Source organism: Tamandua tetradactyla, chromosome 13 (genome assembly GCF_023851605.1).
Source record: "Tamandua tetradactyla isolate mTamTet1 chromosome 13, mTamTet1.pri, whole genome shotgun sequence".
Lineage (NCBI taxonomy): Eukaryota > Metazoa > Chordata > Mammalia > Pilosa > Myrmecophagidae > Tamandua > Tamandua tetradactyla.
In genome coordinates this window covers 2,629,453-2,654,418 of record NC_135339.1, presented here as the reverse complement: position 1 = coordinate 2,654,418, position 24,966 = coordinate 2,629,453, and the positions used below count along the sequence as shown (strand labels likewise).

At 36.1% G+C, this 24,966-nt stretch overlaps 1 protein-coding gene across 8 annotated transcripts in view; it reads right to left on the bottom strand.

The window, feature by feature from the left end:
* Positions 1-24,966, bottom strand: part of CSGALNACT2 (chondroitin sulfate N-acetylgalactosaminyltransferase 2) — a 92,125-nt gene that overhangs the window by 55,846 nt on the left and 11,313 nt on the right. The window contains exons 1-6 of one of the 8 annotated variants that reach the window (XR_013161325.1): positions 16,453-17,215; positions 9,529-10,461; positions 7,098-7,314; positions 5,620-5,721; positions 2,215-2,393; positions 643-737 (exon numbers count right to left, since the gene is read on the bottom strand). Coding sequence is in view for 6 of the 8 variants with exons in the window: in XM_077124525.1 (XP_076980640.1) it covers positions 643-737; positions 2,215-2,393; positions 5,620-5,721; positions 7,098-7,314; positions 9,529-10,189 (1,254 nt within the window). In the remaining 2 variants the exon portion in view is untranslated. Of the gene's footprint in view, positions 1-642; positions 738-2,214; positions 2,394-3,833; positions 3,994-5,619; positions 5,722-7,097; positions 7,315-9,528; positions 10,462-16,452; positions 17,731-22,143; positions 24,162-24,966 lie in introns of those variants that run through there. The other 7 variants (XM_077124525.1, XM_077124527.1, XM_077124523.1 and 4 more) reach the window with 7 other exon arrangements.

Sequence of the window (24,966 nt, the reverse complement as noted above, 5' to 3'; positions counted from 1 at the left end):
CCAGGAATGGACCCTGGAGTAGAAACAGGACATTAGTTGAAAACTGGTATAATAAAGTCTGCAGTGAAGTTTTCTGAATTTTGACAAATGTACCATGGTCATGTAAGATGGTAACGTAAGTGGAAACTGGGTAAAGTAAAAGAACTCTCTGTACTATCTTTGCAACTTTTCTGTAAATCTAAGTTATTCCAAAATAACTAGTTTATTAAAAAAAAGCTAATGTAAATATAGCTTTGGCAATAACTATAAGTCTTGATATATGGCATTCCCATTCTATGACTTTCTAAGTAATTTCCCATTGTATTTTATTCTATCTTTGTTATTTAGTAAGTCATTCGAATTTCTATTTAGGAGAGTTTTGTAAAATTAAAATTTTTTTTTTTAGCTGGCATACATAACTGCAAAATTTCCACATTTCTGGAACAGTAGGCTTTTCTTCACGGCCTTGATTTTTTTTCTCCCAGAATGTCACTTAATTCTGAAATAATAAGTATGAAAGCATTTTAGGGGGAAAAGGAAACTGCAGATTATAGTAATCATACAGTTTTTCATTGGAACTCTGCTTTTGACCTATTTAACAAATGTAAAGGAATCGAAGGAACATCTTTAAACAGCTCATTGCTGACAATGTCAAAGACTTACCAGCTGTTGCTCCACAGGTGGCGGCACATCCTGATTGGCGTAAACGATGGCAGGATTATAGAGACTGAACACCACGGGGTAAAACACCTTTTTACCTATAAATTAAAATAGATGCTCAATTACACAATTGATTTTCAGTTATAACTGAAGGACTTGATGACCTTGATCATGATTTTCTAACACATTAGTAGGTAATCTATAATTTTGCAATTGAACAGGGTGAAAACAGACTCCAGGGTGGGCCATACATTTTTTGCCTTCGATTTTTCTCTCAAAAAATATTTTTAGATATTCATAAGTGAGCCATTTATTACTCATTGCTTCATCTAATGAGCAGTGATAGATACAGGTTAACCTCTGACAAGTATCAAGAAACTTAAACACTTCTGTTAAATCTACTCAAGTAGAATCATTTGAAAGAGACAAGCCCACTGTACAATGAATAGATATGTAGAGAATAATTAAAATATAGAACTACATACAGATTTGAATTAAAATCTGGAATAGTTGAAAGGATTAGGTCGTGAAGGTTAAAAATACCCATGTACTTGTCATTAGAAGAGGACCCTATCATTAGCACTGAAGGGCTAGCCCACCTCCCCATGGAGAAATTCTTTCTGTGACTGGCCTCAACCAAACATGATAATCTAAAATGCTCTGTAAATTGTGAAGCACCATGTAAATAACATAGCAGCATTTTAATTACAAGATGCCCAGCAGATGCTCGTCCCATCTTCATTAAATCTACTTAGGGAAGGGCAGCTCAATTCCCCAGAAGCAAACCTACTTTATATCTGGATATTAGAACATTTATTTTACATTGAGCAAATACCTGTTTCCTTTAACTTCCACATTTTAAATTTCATGCTGTCTGGAATAATAAAAGTAAGCCTAAACCTTCATTTACTCATCAGGCTTTCAGACAGATCCTGACTACTATTTCTAACCAAACTGATTAATAAGAAGGTAATAATTTGTATGATATAAAGTTATATAAAATCATTTTCTATGAGATTCTCTAATATAGAAAATGCTATTTTCACATTTAAAATAAAATTTGATTTTTTTAAAAAATGTCATTTGCTCATCCATTTTTCAAAGAAGTATCTACAACATAGAGCAAAGTAAAGCAAAGTATAGTAAATCACTAAAGAATGTATAGTCCTTTTGATCAAGCAACATATGTATCTAGATTTCTGCATATATGTGTTGCAATTCAAGTCTGGGTTGAGTACCTCTGCCTTTCACATATTTTCATACTATCCCTGCATGTTCTCTGTGGTCATCTGCTTCCTCTTGATCAATTTTCACACTTTTTATTCCTTCTTATTTATTTCAAATGCAGCTATTGGAATTTGGTCCCAAAAGAACAAGAGGTATGGACTTCAGAGGGACAAATTTTCAATTTTCTACTTAATATTCCGGATAAATTACACCTAATGTAACTTTATAAAAGCAAACTAGGCTTTAATTAAAACTTCTTTTCCATTGAATCAACTTGATTCAAAATATTGGATATGCTGACATTGTTCTGAAGTCTAAGTTCAGTTCATCGACCAATGTTTTCTGTACCTGGTTCAGCATTTAACCGGCAGCTGTTGAGGAATTCGGCTGAGAAATATATATCTACATCACAAAAAAACATCAGGACTTCTCCCTTGTCCCAAGCTCGGGCACCCACATTTAGTCCTCGTCCACGATTAAATTCTTCATTCAATGAGACCAACGTGTAATTTTGAAAATCAGACTCACTACGAGGAAAGCACATATACCAAATGATAAGTCCCACTTAAATTTTAACAGCAAAACAACTTACAAAATACATTTTATACTTCAAATATTTTTATGATATTAGTTCTACATTCAAACAGGGAAAGGAAATCATCAGCTTCACATATATTATCATCACCAAAGGCAGATTTTCACTAAATGTCCACAGTTGGAGCAACATGCTGGTGCTGTGAGGTAAAAAAGGAAAGAATGGCCAGTACCCTTCAAGTTCTTAAATGCCTCTTGGGGAGATCAGATATATACACATAGGAAAATAGCCATAATGTTGGGTCATCAACAATGCACTCCACGTGAATGATGTATGTACGAAGAACGCACTTCCCTCACACCCTTAGGTCTTAGCTCAAATGCTCCCTTCTCAGAGGGATCTATACTGATTACCAAGTGTGAGGTAGCACTGGTTCTGACCTCCTTCTCTTGAATCTCTGCCCCCTTATTTGGCTTTATTTTCCCATAAATATATAACCAGACATTACATATTCATTCGAGTGTCTCTCACAACTGGAATATAAGCTCCATGAGAGGAGGAGGAGTTGGATAAATACCTGCTGAATGAATGAATGAATGAATGAATGAATAGCAGTTCAGACAAAATAGGCTGCTTTCGTCTGAAGTAGTCAAAGAAGATGTTAGAAGTAGAACTTGAGTTATGTCTTGGTTAAAATCTCCAATTCAGTGGTGAGTGTAAAGGTCAAACTTTCTAATTGTTTTCAAAGGCAAAAAGGTAAGAAAGCAGAAAGTATTTGAGAAAAAGGACTGGACAAATCAGATTGGAAGAGAGGAATCCTAAAATGGGAATACTGAGAGAAAACCAGAAAGGTCAGCCTGAGTTCCTCCCATGCAAGGTTAAAGAATCTGGTCAGAGTCATAGAGGCAGAGAGGAATCAGCAAGGTTTTTACCCCAGGGCAGTGGTTCTCACAGTGAAGTCCCCTAACCACAGCATTAGCCTCCTCTCAGAATGTGTTAAAAACGCAAATTCCCAGGCCCTACCCAAGACCATCTGAATCAGATGTTGGGGATGGGGCCCAGGCACCTCCAGGTGACTTCGACTTTGTTGATGGAGAACCACTGCACTAGGGTACAGCCAATCAAAAGGTGACATTTTAGGAAGATCACACTTATGTGATAGAATGGGCAATGGTGAGATGGGAGCAAAGCTCAAAAAGCACACGGAGTGGAACCAAATGCTGTGTTTGCGTAGGACCCCTCTCCCCTTCTTAAGGGATATACATCTCTCCCTTCTTTTGGGGACACTGCTGATTACCAACCCCCCTCACCAGCATCAAATGGAGGTACCCAATCACAGACCATCCCTCATTTGCTACCTGTCCCAACCACAGTAACTTCTTAGGAGTGGAGACCAGGCTCAAGCTGGGCCAATCACAATGCCCCACCCCACCTGGCCATAGTGATTGGCTCAAGAGTGGGCAAACGTCCTTCCCTGGGATTTTCTCAACTGGAGCTGGGAGAAAGCTCTTTCCTCTCTGATGGCATAGCTGAGAAGATGTGAGCCCAGAGACGCCAACAGCCATATCCCTCACCATGTGGAAGAAGCCAATCTGCAATAGGAGAATGAGGTCAACATGCAGAGAAAAACAGACAAGAAGACGACAAGAGATTTTGATGGTATTCAAGTCTCGAGATGCAAAAGCTATTTCGGTTTTTCTCCCCAAATTCGGTTGTAACAATCCCTTTAATTTGGGGAGCAATCCAATATTTTTCAAGACTATCCAATATTCTTAAGCAAGTTTAAGGTAGGCTTCCATCATTTGCCATAAGGCAACTTCAGTACTACAAAAGTGAGTGCTTGGCACTTGGCAGGTGATCCAAAAGTGGTAAGGAGGGAGAGGAAGGGAAGAAATAGAGAAAAAGCCTGGGTTATGTGGTGGCAGTAGCAAGGAAGAGACTGAGGAGAGGTCCTAGGATGTAGGAAAGAACTGACTAATTAGGATATATGATAAAGAATGAGAAAAATACTCTAATGCTCAAATGTGATGTCAAGCTCAGGGATCCTGAGAATGGTCTCCCTCTGACCTAACAGAAGGGCTACCAGGAAGAGGAGCTGGTATAAGGGAAGGAAGAAGGAAGCACTGTGTTTAGTTTATATATCAGTGCTGAGAAGGTCTCTTTAAGGCAGGGACTGCATCTCATTAATCAGTGTCCAGTTTTCTTTCTAGCACCCCAGTAAAACTCTATAGTGTACCTGGAATATAGCAGGTGGGTCTCAAAGAGTATTAGTTGGATAATTCAAGAACAGCCTGTCAAACAGGGAATCTTAGGGAATGGTCACAACTAGTAGACTGGTAAAGAAGCAAGTAAAGGATACAGAGTTGAAGTAGTCAGAAAGAGCAATTCAGCCTAGTATTTTACATTACAGCATATTTACAATTATAAAACACTTACATGTTACAAAAGTCCCAAAACGTATTAAGAAGGAAGCACTGGGTAGGGATCCTATGCAAATAATGAGATCAAAAAGAAAAGGCTGAGTTTGGTAGTTAGGTCATAACTTTGGGCCTATAATTTAGAGAATAAAAGGCTGAGAAGCTCCAGAAGTAATAAGTAAGTATTAAATAATGACTAATTTATTCATTCATTCAAATATGTGAAGGCCTACTATGTGCCAGGTACTGTATTAATTGCTGGGTTACAGAACCACCATTCTGGGAGGTTTTGCTATGAAAGGACAGAAACCTAACAATCACTTCTGGATACTGGAGAGTCAGGCAGGGGTTTCTTAAAGATATAGGAGACTTGAGCATTATTTGCAGTGTGAGAGGGAGGAGCTTGGGGAAAGAAGGATACAGAACTTGGGGAAGAAAGACAATAAGGAAGAGGCAAACTCAGGAGAGGATATAATCAAAGAGAAGGGATTAGATTTATAAAATGGGAAGGAGTTCATCAGAAGGCAATGAAGTAACAATAAATGGAGGCAAATATATAAAAAGTGGGTGGGTCATAAAGTGAGAGCGTCCTGATCATTTCAGATAGGCTGCTAAAAGTTTAAGGGCACGTAAGTCATTGAGGGTTGCATGTGAAACGAGGAACTGATCACCACCACCACACAAATGCTCAGTCAACTGTTAAATAGCAGCTATTCAAAATTATTAACTTATTAAATACCTGAAATTCTCATTGTTTTAATGTTATACATTAAGGACTCAATGTGGATATGGCTTACCAACCTTGCAACAGATTCTAGGATAGACTTGACTTTAGATAGTCCTTCTTTACCAAAATACACCACTGTGAGGTGAATCCTCTTGTCCTGATGAATGCATACATCCCTAACAGAATTAAAGAACAAAGTTCATTCAAGAAAATATGTAAGGCACTATTCATTCAGAAAGCAATCACATGAAGCTTAAATGAGAATATTAATGAGGTAGTGACTCACTGAGAAAACAACCACAGCAAAGCTTTAAGAAAATATAAAAGCAGTAATATGTCTCAATTCTAAGTCTCAGTAAGTGCAACCCTCAGAGGACAAAAGAAGTATTCCATTAATATTGTCATGTTTCAAATAATTTTTGGAACTTTTGCTTTGGTATTGCCTTTAGAAGCTGATTATGTTCAGAAACAAATACATAAATATTTAAGTTGTGGATGAAGAGTTACTTTGTCAACAGACTCATTTCAGAAATTATATCTATCCTCAAAGAATAAAGACTTGCCATGACTGAGATTACTTAAATGTAAAGATTAAAATAGCCCCTGAAAGCAATTCCAAGAAAGGCAATCAAAAAATGCTTTAGAAAATCAGGTCTCACACAAGGTGAAACAAGATAAAACTAATTTAGAAGCATGATTTCTTGATATTTTGCTAAAAAATAGGGTTACCTAACCTCTTAAATCCAAAAATTTCAATATGAGAATAAAGATTAGGATTATAAAGCATTAAAATTAGCATATTATACTAGTCTACAACAACATTTATAACACAAATACAAATGGTCACTTGAAAAACATTAATGAAAAATCAAGTTTTGTTTATCTTTAAACATCTAAAAGAATTTAAAACATGGCAATTGTTAAAGCATGAAAGTAATACCTTCCTCAAATAGTTATGTTAACATTAATTCTTAGTTATCAACTCTTTAACACTTCAGTATTCTAAAATATCCAAATGAATTGACAAAAAAAGAAAAAAATTCTTTATAAAATTGTTCTGTCTCTGTTTCCCAAGATGGGATAACCTTCTCTTATTTTTAGTTGAATGCATTTATTTCTAAACTTTATTTCAATTTTAAAGCTCAACTTGCTGTCAAGGGAATGAGCAATGCTCCATTATTTGAATGGGATGGTGAATATGTGAGTATAAGCATTTGCCAAAAGTGATGAAAACTGTATTTAAAATATGTGTATTCTACCGTACGTAAATTATGCCTCAATAATGTTGATTTTTAAAAATTCAACTTGTCCTAAAATGAATTCATGTACAATTATAAAGACCAACAAATTTAATTTCTAACAGTTCTCATCCTCAATTTATTTCACAGTTCAAACTGTCAATATACACAACATGCTTTAAGATAAAAGAGAATATAAAAAAATAAAGAAGTTACCCTAAAGCCTATAAAATTATTCTGTAATTCTAAGTACTTATACCCAATGATGTGAGTTTTAAGAGAGCTGAGCCAAATCGTTAAATCCTGACAGTTACCTGAAGTTCTGCATAAACTGGGCAAATGCTTCAGTTCTTTCAGCAAGTGGCACAATGATATTAATAATTGATCTAGAAATGTCAATCATTTCACTCTTTACTTTCATGAGAGGTCCAAAAGGGCGGAAGAGGGTCACATGTCTATAGTCCATAAGGTCTGCTTTCTTAAAAAAGAGTTCATACTGTGTGCCCTTATCTCTCTCGGTGCGATAATAACCTAAAGGAAAGAGTTAGGAACAAAGAGGGCTCCATGTCAAAGTTTACAAAATCAGTGGGAAGTTGATTGTACTTAGTCAAAGATCAAAGTGTTAACCAAACCTACAGATTATTTTTTAATCTATTTGTGAAAATATTTATCACCATTGAACAGTCAGTAACAAGTATTTCTTTAAAAATAAAGGAGGTCAAAAAATGTTCACTACTCTGCTTTGTGGTTATTCAATCCATAAAATATGCTCCCAATGACGATTATTCCTATTTACCTAAGAGTTTATTTTTAAAATACTAGAACCTATTAACACAGTAGCCATATTATAAAGGTAAAAAACTACTTCTATATTAAATTCTGGATCCAGGAGTCAAAACTTACACAACTCAGTTTAAACAAAAATGAATTGAGTGCTTTCTTGTCCATTGCTAGTGATATACAGAAGGCTAGATGGTCCTGATTATGAGGATCAGTCTAGTGAGGGAGAGAGAAAAATAAATAATAGCCATGTAGTTTATGACATACAAACATACACACCCCAAATAGTGTGAAGTCAGACAAAGAAAAATTAATAAAGAAGCACAATGATTTGAGATGTCTTTGGGAGAAAAGCTCAGAAGTCCACTTAACTGGGCAATCTGACTTTTAAGTGTGACACTCAAGAAAGAGAAGGTTAGACTTGTGAGCCACTTCAACAATATCTGGGAATAAACTGGTGACCAAGATAGACTTGGTCTAGACCCTCCTGAGGCTTAAGAGTCTAGTAGGAACTACAAACCAGGAAATGGGCAATTCCATACAACCACACAAGCTATGAGAGGGGAAACCAAGGGGAAAGGGCTACAAAAGCACACAGGAAACACTGCTATCTCTGACTGGCATGGCTAGAGGTGACTTCCTGGAAGAGACATCTGAGCCACATCCTGGAAGATGAAAAGGGGCTGTTTAATTGCTGTATGTAATTTTTTGGTGGGGAGAGAAAGGGGTGGGTAGAGGGTGGGGGAAGGCACAGTGGAGGAAAAGTAAGGGACAGAATATGTTCCCATAACTGAGAGAATCCAAGGAGATTTATAAGATAAACAGAAGTTGCTGAACATAAAACTGGCTTAGCCTGTTTTCTTTTTAGGTAGAGCTAATGTAATGACATTTTATACATTAGTTAGTTATCTTATTTCCTCTGCAGCTTTCAATACTGCCGTAAGCTGCAAAACAGAGAGAAAGACCAAAAAGCTGAACCTGCAGAAAATTCAGAAGAGTTTCAAGAGAAGCAATCCATCAAATATGACAGGAAGTGATAGCAGAAAAAAAGGGGCGGCACAGGTAGAAGACAGCTAAAATGCCAAAGAAAAGCACACTGTACTTCCTCTCCCACTGCCAGTCTAGGGCTCCAAAGACCTCAATGTATTATATAGTACAGTGAGTGATGTTCATGATGATTTGGGGTCAACAAAACCTACATGTGGTATGCTGTTCACAGAATCAAGCAAAGAGAACGTTTAAGAATGATTTTAAGCCTGCAATGAAATACCCAGCAAGGGGTATTAGGGTGGATATGGATAGAAATCTCCAATTATTCTGGTTTATGTCAATCAACAAACATTTGAAATGCATTGCAATGCTCAAATACATTTGATCAAAGATTCATGCCCCACCTTGATAAAGAAAAGCCACATGCCCTTTCGGTAACTTGTCATTAGGAAAATAGATATTTCCCTAATTTTCCAAATACTGAAAATGTTTTTCAAAACTCTATATGCCTTCCTGATGTTCTGATATGTGCTTCCTGCTTCTTTCCTCCAAAGTGGAGAATGACCACTAATCTACTAGACTACTTCTTTTCCTTCCTTTATCAAATGTTTTATAAATTTTGACCTTTATGTCATATATCTTTAAAACATAAAAAGACCACCAAGACCAAATAAGAGAGGAATGCAAATCTATAGCTGGCCTATGAAAGCCAGAATATTGCTCCAGCTGAGCTTCGACTTCAGTAGTATTTCTCTAGAGTCAGATTTATTATACCTACATGGGCCTTATTCTCTATTCAGCTATGATCTTACTATAATTTTTCCTAAAAAAGCCATTTCAAATTCTTGAAGGAATGAAGTAGGTAGAATTTTAAATGTTTTAAGAGTCTGAATAATGACTAACATATTGCCAGCATAAAATGTTGGCATTTTGTCATAATTACATAACTATAAACCCAAACATTTTTCACATTACCTTCTATGAAGTCATTTTCATTAAATATCAGTTTCTCTCCGAGGGGCCCATCCTCATCGTCCTGTTCATCCTCTTCATCAGGATTATTAATGACCTCTAAGCCAGCTTCGATCACTTCTACCAATTCATCTCGTTTGTCTTTTCTAACTGGCTTTTCCTCAGGATGCCGAGTAAGACCCATTTCCAATTGGAATACCTTCATTAAGGTAAAACTTTCAAAGGGAATGACTCCATACTCACTCGGTAGTTTGGCTCCAATGCTAACTTCAGCTTTGTCGATTTGGGAATGAAGAAACTCTAAAAGATCACTAGGCACTTGTTCCTTGTTGCCTTGAAAGCCTATGCCATTAGCCCCCACATTCTTTTTCTCTTGCAATAACCTCATCTTCTCATTCATTTCTTGTAATTCTTGTTTTAGTTGGGCAATTTGGCGTTTCAGACTGGTTGCCCTGGTTTGATAATGTTCTTCTTGCTCCTGTAGGAGGGCTTGATAATATTCTTTGCCATAATTCTCCCCAATGATACCCGGAAGAGAAGCATTCCCATCAGTCTGCGGGGCACATTCCAAAAGGTACATAAATAATACCAAACTACAGAGTAAAGCGAGCCCCAACAGCAGCCAATGGGTCCGGGTCTGAAGAATCGATCCTCTTCTAGGCATTCTTATTAAATGTGCACTTGCCTACTGATGTAAGTTCTTTGCTTGTTCATACCTTTAGTAAAAGGTTTTCAAATATTAAAAAAACAACAAGGATCTCTATAAAAGGTTCCAAAACTAATTCTGCTGCATCTTAAATAAATTATTTCCTTAGCAGTCATGACTACTTGTAGAAATAAAAAATTAAGCATATTTCATATATTATTATGATATCCAGAAGAAAGCAATCTGATCTGTAGAATCAGATAAAATCCATTATATGGGCGATGACTTTTCTGAAAGAAACAAATCAGAATTAATCAGAATTTTGTTGGCAGATTCAGTATACCTAGCTATGTGACTGCTACACAACTTAGAAGAGACAGTAAATATTGAGAGAAAGTATTGAGAAAATATCTCATGAAACACCAAAATATGATATGAAATACTTTTAAGTAGCATGTTTACACATCAATAATCTCCCAAAGCAAAGAAACATTAAAATTATTGTTCAGCATATTTGAATTCCATAGATTCTATTGTTCTCTGATTACTTAAAAATTATATCACTTATAACTTTAAATTAACATATTTTAATTAACATGCCATCTTCCAACTGTAGCATATGACCATTTAGAAACTGAGTTTCTATAAACTGCTTTTGTTCTATTAATAATGGGTTAGTGGAGATATATTTTCTTCCAGTGTATTCAAGCTAAGTGTTCTAGTTTACTAAGTTCTAGGCTTCAACTCTGCCAACGCAAGAGGCCTTAAAGTTAACTAGGGGTAAAAACATTTCAAAAGGTCAAAGACATCTGGAAAATACATTAAGAAACATTTTTATATCCAAAGCCCTCCATTGGATTATTTGAGCATTAGATCACATAATTCTTTCCACTGTATTACAAAAGCAACAGATTTCCTGAGGTCTGGAAAGGTTTGGAGTCTATATGAAGAAAAACATGAATGTTTTAGTCATGTTTATATGCAGAAGAAAAAAATTCAAAAACTGTTTATACATTTACAAAATTACCTGATATCTTTCATGACAATTGTGTGAGCACTTACGTGTCTCTTTCTAAATTAAGGATTTTTAACTCTAGAAATAGAAAAGGTTAAACTTGGATAAAGGAAGCTTGGGAGGACTCTGCTGGAGAGAGAACTCCATTCTTGTATGTGTTTGTCAATAAGGATATGTGATACCACAGCAGGCTTTTGCTAGAGATCGCTTCCACCAGCATAGCAGAACCTATGGAAGAAGATTATTAGAGAACATCATTCCTAGACACTTTCCCATGATTAGGAAAGCCCAGATGCCTTCTGTGGAAAATACTCCAAGGCGTCATTTTTGTGTGTGTGGCATAAGTCTGTATGAAATGTCTGATGGATTCAAACTTCATATGGCTAGCAAGACACAATAAGGGACTTTACTAGTAAAGCCTTAGCCATTTATTATTTTAGTAAACCAAATAAGATCCAAGATATCTGGAAATTTTAATTTACCACAGTTAGATTATATATGTCAGATTGTAAATCTTGCTTTATTTTTAAGTGATGTAGGAAAAAATAGGCACAAATTTCAGTTTCAAGAAATATTATCTAATTAAAAAATAAGGATGAGAAGCTCATATCAGTTCCAGGATTTTATCATGCCACAAAACTATAACCCTGAGCATAAGAGATCACTTTAATTGGATTATTTAAAAGTTCTTAGGGAAAAGAAAGGCTAAAACTGAAAAAAAATTTTTGTAATCTTATATAACTATTAATAAAGATAAACATACTTAACCTTTATTATTTCTAAATTTTTAATTGAAATTTGATAACAGAACTAACAGTATGAAATGTAACTACTACTATGTTTTATGAACATGGTACTTCAAGGTTTTTTCATTATACAGGCAATATATTTTAAACTGTCAGATATGGTTCACTAATGGATCACTACTAACATTTTTTTTCAATGAAACAGAACAGAAAATATCACCGTGTATGACACAGAATAAGTTTTGTGCAACAATCTTATGTGTATATGTATGAGCTCTCCCCACAAAATGTATTTCTTTATGGTTGTGGTCCCAAAGTTTTGAAGAACACTGGTTTTACAGAGCACTTTTACATATATTCCATGCCATCCTTACAGAATAGAGCTGGCATTGTTTTCATTTTGTAAAAAGGGAAACCAGGCTCAGAAATGAAAAGACTTAAGGTTACATAACTTAAGTAAGTGGTAGCATTAAAGCTAAGGTCTTCTATCTTTTTGCTCTCTTAACAAAATACAGGTTTTGAGATCTTTTACGTGCTATCTTACATTATAGTTGCATATTTTTATAGTGAAATGAAAGTAAGGTTGCTGTACTTATTTAGAATATAAATATTAGTTACATAGCTCAGTAGTTGTTAAAATAGACTAATTAAAATCTTACTTGCCCAGTTCTTGGAGAAAACCCTTTGACCACATCCTAAACTAGATTATGACAGCTCTGAATATGTTAAGAGTATTAGAGGAATCATCCATTTTTCTGCTCTAACACCATGATTGCCCTCATTCTATGTAAATGTGTTTGTATTCATAAATAAGATTCATTCACAGCCCAGAGTTACTCCTAATGAATTGCCTAAGCACAAACAGCAGATACTGAGTGTTTTGAGAAGAGAAACAGATACTGTGATGATGGGAAAAGAAAATGTTATACAAACTCAGAGATCTCTGAATGAATTCATGAATTCGAACTCTCTAAAACAGGCAACAGCTACTTCCACTTACAGCTGAGATGGAGTAACAGGGACTGAATTTACAGTCCTGTCAGAAACAATCAAAAACAAACAAACTCAAAAAAACCCACAAAACATAAGAAATAATGGTTTTCACAAGACACGGAACATAAGGTAACAAAGAACAGTGATCCCTGAAGAGACAAGAAATAAATGACTGCCCAGATTACTGCCTTTGTTTCCAGGCACAGGAAGGGGAGCCAAAGCAAGGCAGGACACCCTGAGCTAGTAAGAGGGAGCTGACAGTTCAAGGAGATCAAGACAGTCAGGGTTCAAAGCACGGAGTACCAGAAGGGAGAGTTGCACAGAGAGAGAATGCCAGAGCCTGAAGGGGTACCTTTTGGATATTGAGCAGAGTACTGATCAGTGCATGCATGTGAGGAAACTAAGTGAAGCTAAGGAAAGAACCACTCTCAAAATACGAAGACAAAGAATCCAGCATTCACACAGGGCCAAAAACAGTGCATGCTTCAACCAGACAGGAAAATCTCAAAGTTCACAAGGCACTGATTAGAGTACTCAGAAGGGTCTTGCCTCAGGGAATAGGAAATAATTAGCTCTAGACTAAACATGGCTCTGGGCCCACCTTTCAAACCTTAAAAGCAAGGCTTTAAAGGATCAGATTGTTTCCAAGTAACTGAACTGTGTCACACAAAAAACCTCAAGAATATTTATAGGAATATAAAAATACCCAGTACCTACAAGGTAAAATTCATAATATCTGACATTCAAACCAGATGTGCAAAAAAAAAAAAAGAAGACCACAAAAAACAACCCAGAAAAATATGACCTACACTGAGGACAAAATTCCATCAATTGAAACTAACCTGGAACTGTCAACTGAAACTGACCTGGAACTGATGCAGATATCAGAACTCATAGAAAAGGATTTTAAAACAGGTATTTTAATTGTATTCCATATGTTCAAAAAGTTCAACAGACAGACACACATCAGCAGGACAGCAGTGTGAGTCCATAAATGGATCCACACGTGTAAGGACAAATGGTTTTTGACAAGGGTGCTAAGGCCATGCAGTGAGGAAAGAAGCTCCTTCAACAAATGGTACTGGGAAAACTGGATGCCCACATGCAGAAGAATGAAGTTAGATACCATATCCAAAAATCAACTCAAAATGCATCAAGGACCTAAATAAATGAGCTAAAACTATAACATTCTTAGGAGATAACATAGAGGCAAATCTTCACGACCTGGAATTTGGCAACTAATTCCTAGATTTGACACCAAAAGCACAAACAAAAAAAGAAACAACCTGGTTTCATCAAAATTAAAAAACTTTGTGCATACATGGAAATTATCAAGACTGTGAAAAGACAACCTAAAGAATGGGAGAAAATAGTTTCAAACCATATATTGGAAAAGGATTTCATATGCAGAGTATATAAAGAACTCATAAACTCAACAACAAACAGACAAAGAACACAATTTTAAAAATCAGCAAAGGTCTTGAACAGATTCAAAGAGGATATACATATGTCCATGAAAACACAAAAAGTGCACATCATAATTAGCCATAGGGAAATGTAAACTAAGTTCACACAGAGATACCACTTCAACACCTACAAAGATTATTTTAAAAAGTGGTGAGAATGTAAAAAATGGTCCAGCCACTGTAGAAAGCAATATTGCAGTTCCTCAAAAAAATTAAATATAGAATTACCATTTGACACAGCAATCCCAGTTTTAGGTATATACCCAAAGATAATGAAAACAGGGTTGCAAACAGATACTCGTACACCAATGTTTACAGCAGCATTAGTCACAATAGCCAAAAGCTGGAAACAACCCAAATGTCCATCAACAAATTAGTGGATAAACAAAATGTGGTACACAGACACAGTGGAATATTACATGGTCATAAGGAAGAATGAGACATGCTGCAACATGGAAGAACCTTGAAAACATTATGTTCACTGAAACAAGCAAGACACACAGGACAAAAATTGTATGATTTCATGTGTAAGAGATAACTAGACAGCAAATCTGTGAGAAAGAAAGCATATTACAGCTTATGGGGGGGCAAAAGGGAGAGAGAGAAGGGGAAGTATTTGTAAAAAATTAAATTTAGAGACACAGATGGCATAAGTGGAGACAAGTTGAACTTCAGGAGATGAAAATTTCAGTGTCTCAGATGAAAATACACTGGATGGGATTAAGCAGATTAGCTACTTCAGAAAAAATATTTGTGGATTAATGACAGCAATAGAAGTTATGTAAAATATAGATGGGAAAATAATTAAAAACATGAAAATAGCATCTATAATATGCTCTTATAAATATAAGCTGTGCTACAACTTCAACAGCCTTAATATCCATGTAGCTGGAGTCCCCAAAGAAGGAGGAAGAGGACAGAATAAATATTTAAAGAAATAAGGTTGAATATTTTTCAAAATTTGGTTAAAACTAAAAACTCATAGATCCAAGAAGCTCAATGAATCCCAAACAAAAGAACCATAAAGAAAATGACACCAAGACAATCAAACTGTTCAAATCCAGTGATAAAGAGAAAATATTAAAAGTGGCCAAAGGAAAAACACACCTCACACACAGAGGAATGATGATTAAAACGCCAGCAGTTTACTCTTTTGTAACAATATAAGTGAGAAGACAGTGGTGCACTATTTTTAACAAACTGAAAGAAAAAAACATATCCACCTAGAACAATACTCAGTAAAAGTATCTGTAAAAAAAAAAAAACAGGCACATACTTTTTCAGACACACAAAAGCTAAAAGAAGTCATCATTGTCAGACCTGCTGTACATGTCCTTTAGGTAGAAGGAAAATGATACCAGATGGAAATATGAATATACCTAAAGCAACCAAAAGCATCAGAAATTTTAACTAAATGGATACATTACAAGATTCTTTATTATTATTTAAATCCCTTAAAAATAACTGAATTGGACAAATCCTTACAAAGATGTAAGCTACTGAAACTGACTCCAGAAGAAACATTTATTATAATAAATGAGTTCAGCAATGTTTCAGGATATAAGAGCTATATGTGAACATTAACTGTATTTCTATATACTAGCAATAAACAATCTGAAAATGAAATTAAGAAAACAAAACAATTCCATTTGAAATAGCCTCAAAAAGAATAAAAATACTTAAGAACAATTTTAACAGAAGAAGTTCAAAACCTGTACTCTGGAATCTATAAAACATTATTGAAAGAACTTAAAGACAATCTAAACAAATGGAAAGACACTCATATTCATGAACTGGGAGACTTAATATTGTTAGGATGACCATACACCCCAAATTATCTAAAGATTCAAGGTAATCCTTTTCAAAATCCTGCTGACTTCTTTGCAGAAATTGACTGATCCTAAAATTCATATAGAAATTTAAGGGACCCAGAATAATCAAAACATTCTTGAAAAAGAACAAAGTTGGAGACTCAACACTTCCCAATTTCAAAACTAAATATAGGTAAAAATAAAAAAATAAACAACAACAAAAAAACCTAAATACAAAGCAACAACATACTGGTTTGAAATTGTTCAGTCGTGCTTTCTTTCCTAATCCAATCTTGTGGGGACAGACCTATCACCTAGGGTGGAAACTGTGAATGGTTTCCATGGAGATGTGACACACCCAGTTGTGGGTGTGGCCTTTTGATTAGATGGTGATGTAACTCCACCCATTCAAGGTAGGTCTCAGTTTACTGGAGTCCTTAAAAAGGGGAGACATTTTGGAGATGTTTAGAGTGCTGACAGAAAGAGCAGACACTTAGACATGGATGTCTGGAGATGCAGAGCCCAGCAGACATCACCATGTGCCTTCCCACGAGATGCCAAGCACTCCAGTATCCTGGAGGAGCTAAGTGAAGGCTTACAGATGCTTAGAAAGGAAACCACTGGCATCAGAGGCTGGAAGCAACAAAATCAGGAGCAAGAACCAGCTGACATCAGCCACATGCCTTCCCATGTGACAGACATAGGCCTTCCTTGAGTCAAGGATCTCTGGATGCCTTAGTTTGGACATTTTTAATGGCCTTAGAACCGTAAACTTGTAACTTAATAAATTCCCTTTTCAAAAGCTGTTCCATTTCCAGTATATTGCATTCTGGCAAAATTTAACAAACTCAGACAAACAGTAATCAAGCAAATGTGGCATTGGTGTAAGGACAGACATATAGATCAATGGAAAATAAATCAGAGTCCAGAAACAAACCTTCACATTTAGAGTCAACAGATTTTTTAAAACTTTTTTTTTATTGTATGGTATAACATATATACAAAGCAAAGAAATAAAAAAGCAATAGTTTTCAAAGTAAACTTTTTAATTATATAACATAACATAATATAACAAAGTAAAGAAAGAAAGAACAAAGCAGTAATTTTAAAAGCACTCTTTAACAAGTAGTTACAAAAAAAGATTCCAGGGTTTGTCATGGGCTACCATACTATCACCTCACATTTTTCCTTTTAGCTACTCCAGAACATTGGAGGCTAGAAAGAATACACATATTTTTATCATCACAATTGACTTTTTTATTCTTTTTTTTTGTGAAAAGTAACATATACACAAAAAAGCAATAAATGTCAGGACAATAATCAGTTGTAGAACAGATTTCAGAGTTTCGGGTGGGTTACTATCCCACAATCTTAGGTTTTTACTCCTAGTTGTTCTAAGATACTGGACACTAAAACAAATATCAAAATAAATGATTCAACAATCATACTCATTTGTTAAACCCTACCATCTCTGTATAACTCCACCATCACCTTTGATCTTTCTCCCACTCTTTAGGGGTATTTGGGCTATGCCCACTCTAACTTTCTCATATTGGAAGGGGCTATCGATAATATGGGGTAGGGAGATGGAACTAGCTGATATTCTGGAGAGGCTGACCCCTCTAGGTTTTAGGACTTACCTGGTCCAGGGACCCATTTGGAAGGTTGCAGTTTTCTAGAAAGTTACTGTAGTGCATGGAATTTTTATAGAAGCTTATATATTGCCCTAGGTGTTCTTTAAGATTGGCTAGAAAGGTTTTGGGTGGGGTTTAGCATGCTATGATAGGTAGCCATGGCTAACTAAAGCTTGCATAATAAGAGTAACCTCCAGAGCAGCCTCTCACTCCATTTGAACTCTCTTAGCCACCGATAACCTTTCTTGTAACACTTCTTTTTCCCCTTTTGGTCAGGATGGAATTGTTGATCCTATGTTGCCAGGGCCAGACTCATCCCTGGAAGTCATCTCTCATGCCACCAGGGAGACTTTCACCCCTGTATGTCATGTCCCACATAGTGGGGAGGGCAATGATTTCACTTGCAGATTTGGGCTTAAAGAGAGTGGCACCACATCTAAGCAACAAAAGAGGTCCCCCAGAAGTAACTCTCAGCCATATCTATAGATAGGCTAAGCTTCTCCACTACATACATAAGCTTCACAAGAGCAAGCCTCAAGATCAAGGGTGTCCCCTGATTAATTGATTTGGGTGTCCCTAATGCTTGACACAATATCAGGGGTTTCCCTGGTGGTAGTTTAACAGTTTCATATTTTTTCTCCCATACCTCAAGGGACTTTGCCAATACTTTTTGATTATTCACTTAATATATTCTGGGATGTATCTGGGTATTACATTAAGCTATATGGGATTAAAGGCCCTCATTCTTATTCTGGGCTCCTTGGGGTTGGCTTGTTTAAATGACTGATCCAGACAGGTTGAGTTAGATTATGTGCTACTGAAAATTTAGGTGCCAGACAAAATAAACCTTCTTCCTTTTGTCCCACAGAGCAGATGAGGTTCTAAAATACAGACAATGTCCTCCTTACCCGTGTTCTGAATTACCTTAATCCCGACCCGATCAGCTTCATTCTTATCTCTAAATACCAGGTTATACATATATAAAACAGCCTCTTAAAATCCAGAAGTAATAATTACCACTCAGAACTAAATGTGACTGCTATAAGAGCTTAGAATCTATGCCCATTTTCTTTTTGTATACTGTATGGTGAGGGTCACATTTCATTACTTTTCCATGTGAGTATCCTGTTATTGCAGCACCATTTGTTAATTTTTGTTTGCTTGTTTTTTTTTTTTTTTTTTTTTTGGATGTGCATAGGCTGGGAATTGAACCTGGGTCTCCTGCATGGCGGGCGAGAATTCTACCACTGAACTACCCTTGCACCCTGGCCCGTGTTTTATAACAAACATTTCCTAAAGGAGACCATACAATAATTACTCTTTTGTTTCTGGCTTATTTTGCCTCACCAAATGTCCCACAGGTTCATTCACAATGTTTCATGCCTCACAACACCATCCCTTTTTGTACCTGCACCATATTCAACCATATGTCCACACCATCATTCACCAATCTACTTCTCAGTCAGTGCATCGTTCAGCCACCTCCATTCATTAGACATCATGTTAATCATCTCTTTGGACATAATTTGAATAATGTCCAAAGTCAACAGTCTATCAACACTCTCAGTTTTAGATAATTTCACTGTTCTCAAGAGAAAGATAACCAATAAACACACCCTCACCAAACAGAAAATCTAAATCTCCCCTTAACTCTTAAAGAATCAATAGATTTTTGACAAGGGTGTCAGGGCAAGTCAATGGGAAAAGAATAGTCATTTCAATAAATGGTGCTGCTTTGGATTCCCACATGCAAAAAAATGAAGTTGGATCTCTACTACACCCTATTAAAAATTAACATAAAATGGATCAAAGACCTAAACGTAAGAGCTAAACCAAAAAACTCTTAGAAGAAAACTTATGGATAAATATTTATTACTGTGAATTTGGCAACTGTTTCTTATATATGACACCAAAAGCAAAGCAACCAAAGACAAAATATAAATTGGCCTTCATAAAAAGTTGTAACTTCCAGGGAGGAATCTGGCCCTGGCACCATGAATCAGCAATTCCATCCTGACCAAAAGGGGAGGAAAGTATAACTAATAAAGTATCAGTGGTAGAGTCAAGAGGCTACTCTGGAGGTTGATCTTATGCAAGCTTCAGCTAGACCTTGCTACCTATTATAACCTGCCAACCCCCAACCAGGACCATTCCAGCCAATCCTAAAGAACATCTAGGGCAATATAAAAGATTACACAAGGGTTCCGTGCACTAGAGTAACTTTCCAGAAACCTACAACCTTCAGATGGGTCCCTGGTCCAGATAAGTCCTGAAAACTAGAGGGCCCAGACTCTCCAGAACATCAGCTAGTTCCATCTCCCTACCCCATATTAGTGATAGACCCTTCCAATGTGAAAAATTTAGAATGGCCATAGCCCAAACACCCCTAAAGAGAAGAATGGAAATATCAAAGGTGATGGTGAAGTTATACAGTGAAGATAGGATTTAAAAAATGAATATGAATGCTGAATCATTAAACTGATAGCTCTTTTAGTCTCCAGTATCTTAGAGCAGCTAGAAGTAAAACCTAAAATTGTGGAATTGTAACCTATGTCAAATGCTGAAATATGTTCTACAACTAATTGTGGTGCTGTGCTTTGAAATGTATTGCTTTTTTATATATATATATTATGTTTCACACAAAAAGAAGGAAAAATGTTGATTGTGATGATAAAAAATTTTTTTAAGCCTTCTAGCCTCCTATATTCTGGTGCAGCTAGAAGTAAAAATCTGAGAGGATCATATGGCAGCCCATGACAAACTATGGGATCTGTCCTGTAACTATGTGTTGAAGAGTGCTTTGAAAATATAGCTTTTTTTTCTTTGTTTTGTATATATGTTATACAATACAATAAAAGTTTAAAAAATTGATAACGTGTTCTCTTGAAAGACAGTGTTCTGAGAATGAAAAGACAAATTGTGGAGTTGGAAAAATATGTGCCAAACATACATCTGAAAGAGGATTTGTAAGCAGAATATAAAAAGAAATAACAAAACATAATAACAGAACACAACTCAAAATAGGCAAAAGATTCAAATACCCACTTCAAATAAACAGATGAAAAACATGATCCACACTGTTAGTCATTAAGGAAATGCAAATTAAAATTACAATGAGATATACTTCACATGTATCAGAAAGGATAAAATTGAAAAGACTGATTATACCAAATGTTTGTGATTATGTGGAGGAACTGCATTCTCATACACTATGGGTGGGAATGTAAAATGATTTAGCAGTCCCTTTTTTCTAATTCAATGCAATTTTGAGATATATTCACATACCATAAAATCATCAAAAGTATACAATCAATGGCTTATAGTATCATCAAATAGTTGTGCATTCATGACCATGATCAATTTTAGAACTTTAGAATTTTCATTACTCCAAAAAATAAAAAAATAAAAATGCCCAAAATATCCCATACCCTTTATCCCCCCCATTATTTATTTTATTTTTTGTTTTTATTTTTTTACTCATCTGCCCATACATTGGATAAAGGAACTGTCAGTCACAGGTTTTTCACAATCACATGGTCACACCATAATACCCTTATAGTTATACATGCATCATCAAGAATCAAGGCCACTGGATTGCAGTTCAGCAGCTTCAGGTATTTCCTTCTAGCTATTTTAATACACAAGAAACTAAAAAGGAATATCTACACCTCTTGATTCTATCTGAAATATCTTAGCCACTGAAATTTTACTTTGTTTCATTTCTCTTCCCCTTTTTTGTCAAGAAGGCTTTCTCAATTCTGTGATTTCAAGGCCAGCCTTTATCCCTAAAAGTCATGTTCCACATTGCCAGGGAGACTTACACCCCTGGGAGCCATGTCCTATGTAGAGGGGAGGGTACTGAATTTATTTTCAGAGTTGTCTTAGAGAGAGAGGCCACATCTGAGCAACATAAGAGGTTCTCTCGGGGAGGGGGGGTGCGGAGGGTGAATCCTAGGCATAATTATAAGTAGGCTTAGCTTCTCCTTTACAGGAATAAGTTTTATAAGGGGAAGCCTCAAGATTGAGGGCCTGGCTTATTAAATTAGTAGCCCCTAATGCTTGTGAGAATATCAGAAATTCCTCAGATGGTGAAGTTTAATATTTCCCCAGTTTTCCCCAGTCCCTCAAAGGGACTGTTTTAGTTCACAATTGCTGCCAGAATGCAAAATATCAGAAATGGGTTGGCTTTTATAAAGGGGATTTATTAAGTTACAAGTTTACAGTTCTAAGGCCATAAAAATGTCCAAATTAAGACATCCAGAGAAGGATTATCTTGACTTAAGACAGGCCGATGGCATCCACAATACCTCTGTCAGCTGGAAAGGCACATGGCTGGCATCTTCTGGTCACTTGGCTTCTGATTTCAAACAGCTTCTCTGGAGGCATTTTCTTTCTGCATCTCCAAAAGTCTCTGTGTTGGTTCTGAGCTTTTTCCAAAATGGTTCCCTCTTAACGGACTACAGTAAGTGGACTAAGACCTTGAATGAGAGGAAACACATCTCCATGGAAAACACCTCATCAAAAGGTCCCACCCTAAACAACAGGTCTGCCCCCACAAGTTTGGAAAGAAAAAAGAACATGGTTTTTCTGGAGTATACACAGCCTCAAAACAGCACAGGGACTTTGCAAATATCTTTTTATTTTATGCCCAAATTACTCTGGGATGTACTGGGATTTTACATTAACCTGTCAAAATAACAAGATCTCATTCCCTGTTCAAGGTTCTATGAAATTATGTTGCTTTATTAAAATGACCATACAGGTAAAATTAGCTAGTATGCTGCAGAAAATATGTACTTGGTTCTAAATGAACATCTCTTCTTTTGGTCTCACACAGCAATTCAAGCTTTAAATTATAGTCAGTATCATCCTTTACTCTCTATCCTGATTTGCCTTAGTCCTAACTAGATTAACTTCATACATGTTTCTATTTGAAGTCTGGTCTCTTTTTCAACTTCTTTAAAAGTTGCTGTATGGGGTAATGCTAGCTTTCAGAGCTGCAGAACTCTAACTCTGAGTCTCGGCTGTCTCACAGAAACCCAAAGTTCCAGGGAACGATCAGATTATACACAACGAGCTCAGCATCTCAGAATTTAGAAATAACAGTTAAAACTCAGGAATGGATGCAACTGCTATAAGAGCTTACAACCTAGGAACCTTTACAATAAGTCTTATTGAACATTCTGTACTCCTTAGTCGTCAATTACCCATTCTTTGCCCATATTCTATTGCCTAATAACCTATACTCTCAAATTCAATTCTCAGAGATTGTACATTATAGTTAGTCCATATTAGTGAGGGCTTACAATATCTGTCTTTTCGTTTCTGGCTTATTTCATACAATATAATGTTCTCAAGGATCATTCACTGAGTTGTACACCTCATAACTTCATTTCTTCTTGCAGTCACTCCACAGTTCACCCTCCCGTTCATCAGCGATGTACCCTTAGGCCACCTCCATCCATTGCAAATCATGAATACTGCTGCCATAAACACTAGGGAGCCAATGTCCATTTGTGACTCTGCTTTCAGTTCCTCCAAGTATATATATCTAATAATGGGGTTGCAACCTATGCTTAGCCTCCTGTAAAACCACCACTCTGCCCTCCAAAGGGGTTGCACCATTCTACTAAACTACCAATAGTGAATAGGTACATCTCTCTCTCCACAATTTCTCCAGTACTTGTATCTTTGTTTAATTTTTAAAGTTTTATTTACACACCATGCAATCCATCCTACACAAACAATCAATGGTTCCCAGTATAATCATAGTTATACATTCACTACCACAATCTACGTGAAAACATTTCCATTTCTTCCACAAAGAAAGGAAACAAAAGAAAAACTGAAGGATAAAAAAAATAAAATAAAAAGAGAAACAACCACAACTCCAAGAATCCCTTACCTATTCCTTATATTGCCCACCATAACTTACAGTTCTGTACAGTGATCTTGGCCTTTCCACCTGTTCCAGGCTGGTGTATAATATATATCCAGTAATGGGAGGCCCCTCAACAGCTGTTCCAGACAGTTCCTATTTACTAGATGCCCTGGAGGATGAATTAAACCCATACCTCCCTATGCTATCTTGTTCTCCCTCCCATATCTGATTTGGTAGTTTCTTAACAAATTAAACATACATCTACCATATGATCCAGACATTCTATTCCTAAGTATTTATTCAAGAGAAATCAAAACATATGTCTATTCAAAGACTTGTAGACAAATGTTCTTAGCAGTTTTATTTGTAAAAAACAAAAATGAGAAATAATCTAAATGACAAGTTTTGATAGGAAACTTATCAATCAGTGAATGGATAAATAAGCTGTGGTAAAGCCATACAATGGAATACAGTTCAGCAATAAAAAGGAATAAACTATTAATACATACTACAAAATGGATGAATCACAATAATTATGCAGAAGTCAGAAAAAAAAGCACAATTTCATTTCTATAAAATTCTAGAAAATACAAAGTAATCTGGAATGAATAGAGATGACTATGGGGGTGGGGCTGTGTATAAGGAAAAGATTATTGACGAGCATGAGGAAATTTGGAGGAGTGATGGTTATATTCATTACCTTGATTGTGATGATTTCAAAGGTATATAGAGATGTGCTGGTTTGAATCTGTGGACCCCAGAAAAGCCATGTCCTTTGATCCTCATTCAGTATTGTTGGGTGGGAGTTTTTAAATTATTCATGGAGATGTGACCCACCCAACTGTGGGTGGTAAATTTGGTTAGATGATTTCCACGGAAGTGTGTCTCCATGCATTCAAGGTGGGATTGCTTACTGAAGTCCTTTAAAAGGGAACCATTTTGGAAAGAGCTATAGAGCCCATGCAGCCAGGGACCTTAGGAGATGAAGAAGGAAAACGCCCCCAGGGGAGCTTCATGAAACAAGAAGCTGGGAGAGAAAGCTAGCAGATGATGCCATGTTCATCATGTGCCTTTCCAGTTGAGTACTTCATTGGCCTTTCTTGAGTGAAGGTAACCTTTTGTGGGTGCCTTAATTTGGACATTTTTATATACTTCTTTTAATTGGGACATTTTCATGGCCTTAGAATCGTAAACTTGCAACTTAATAAATTCTTCCCTTTAAAAGCTGATCCATTTCTGGTATTTTGCA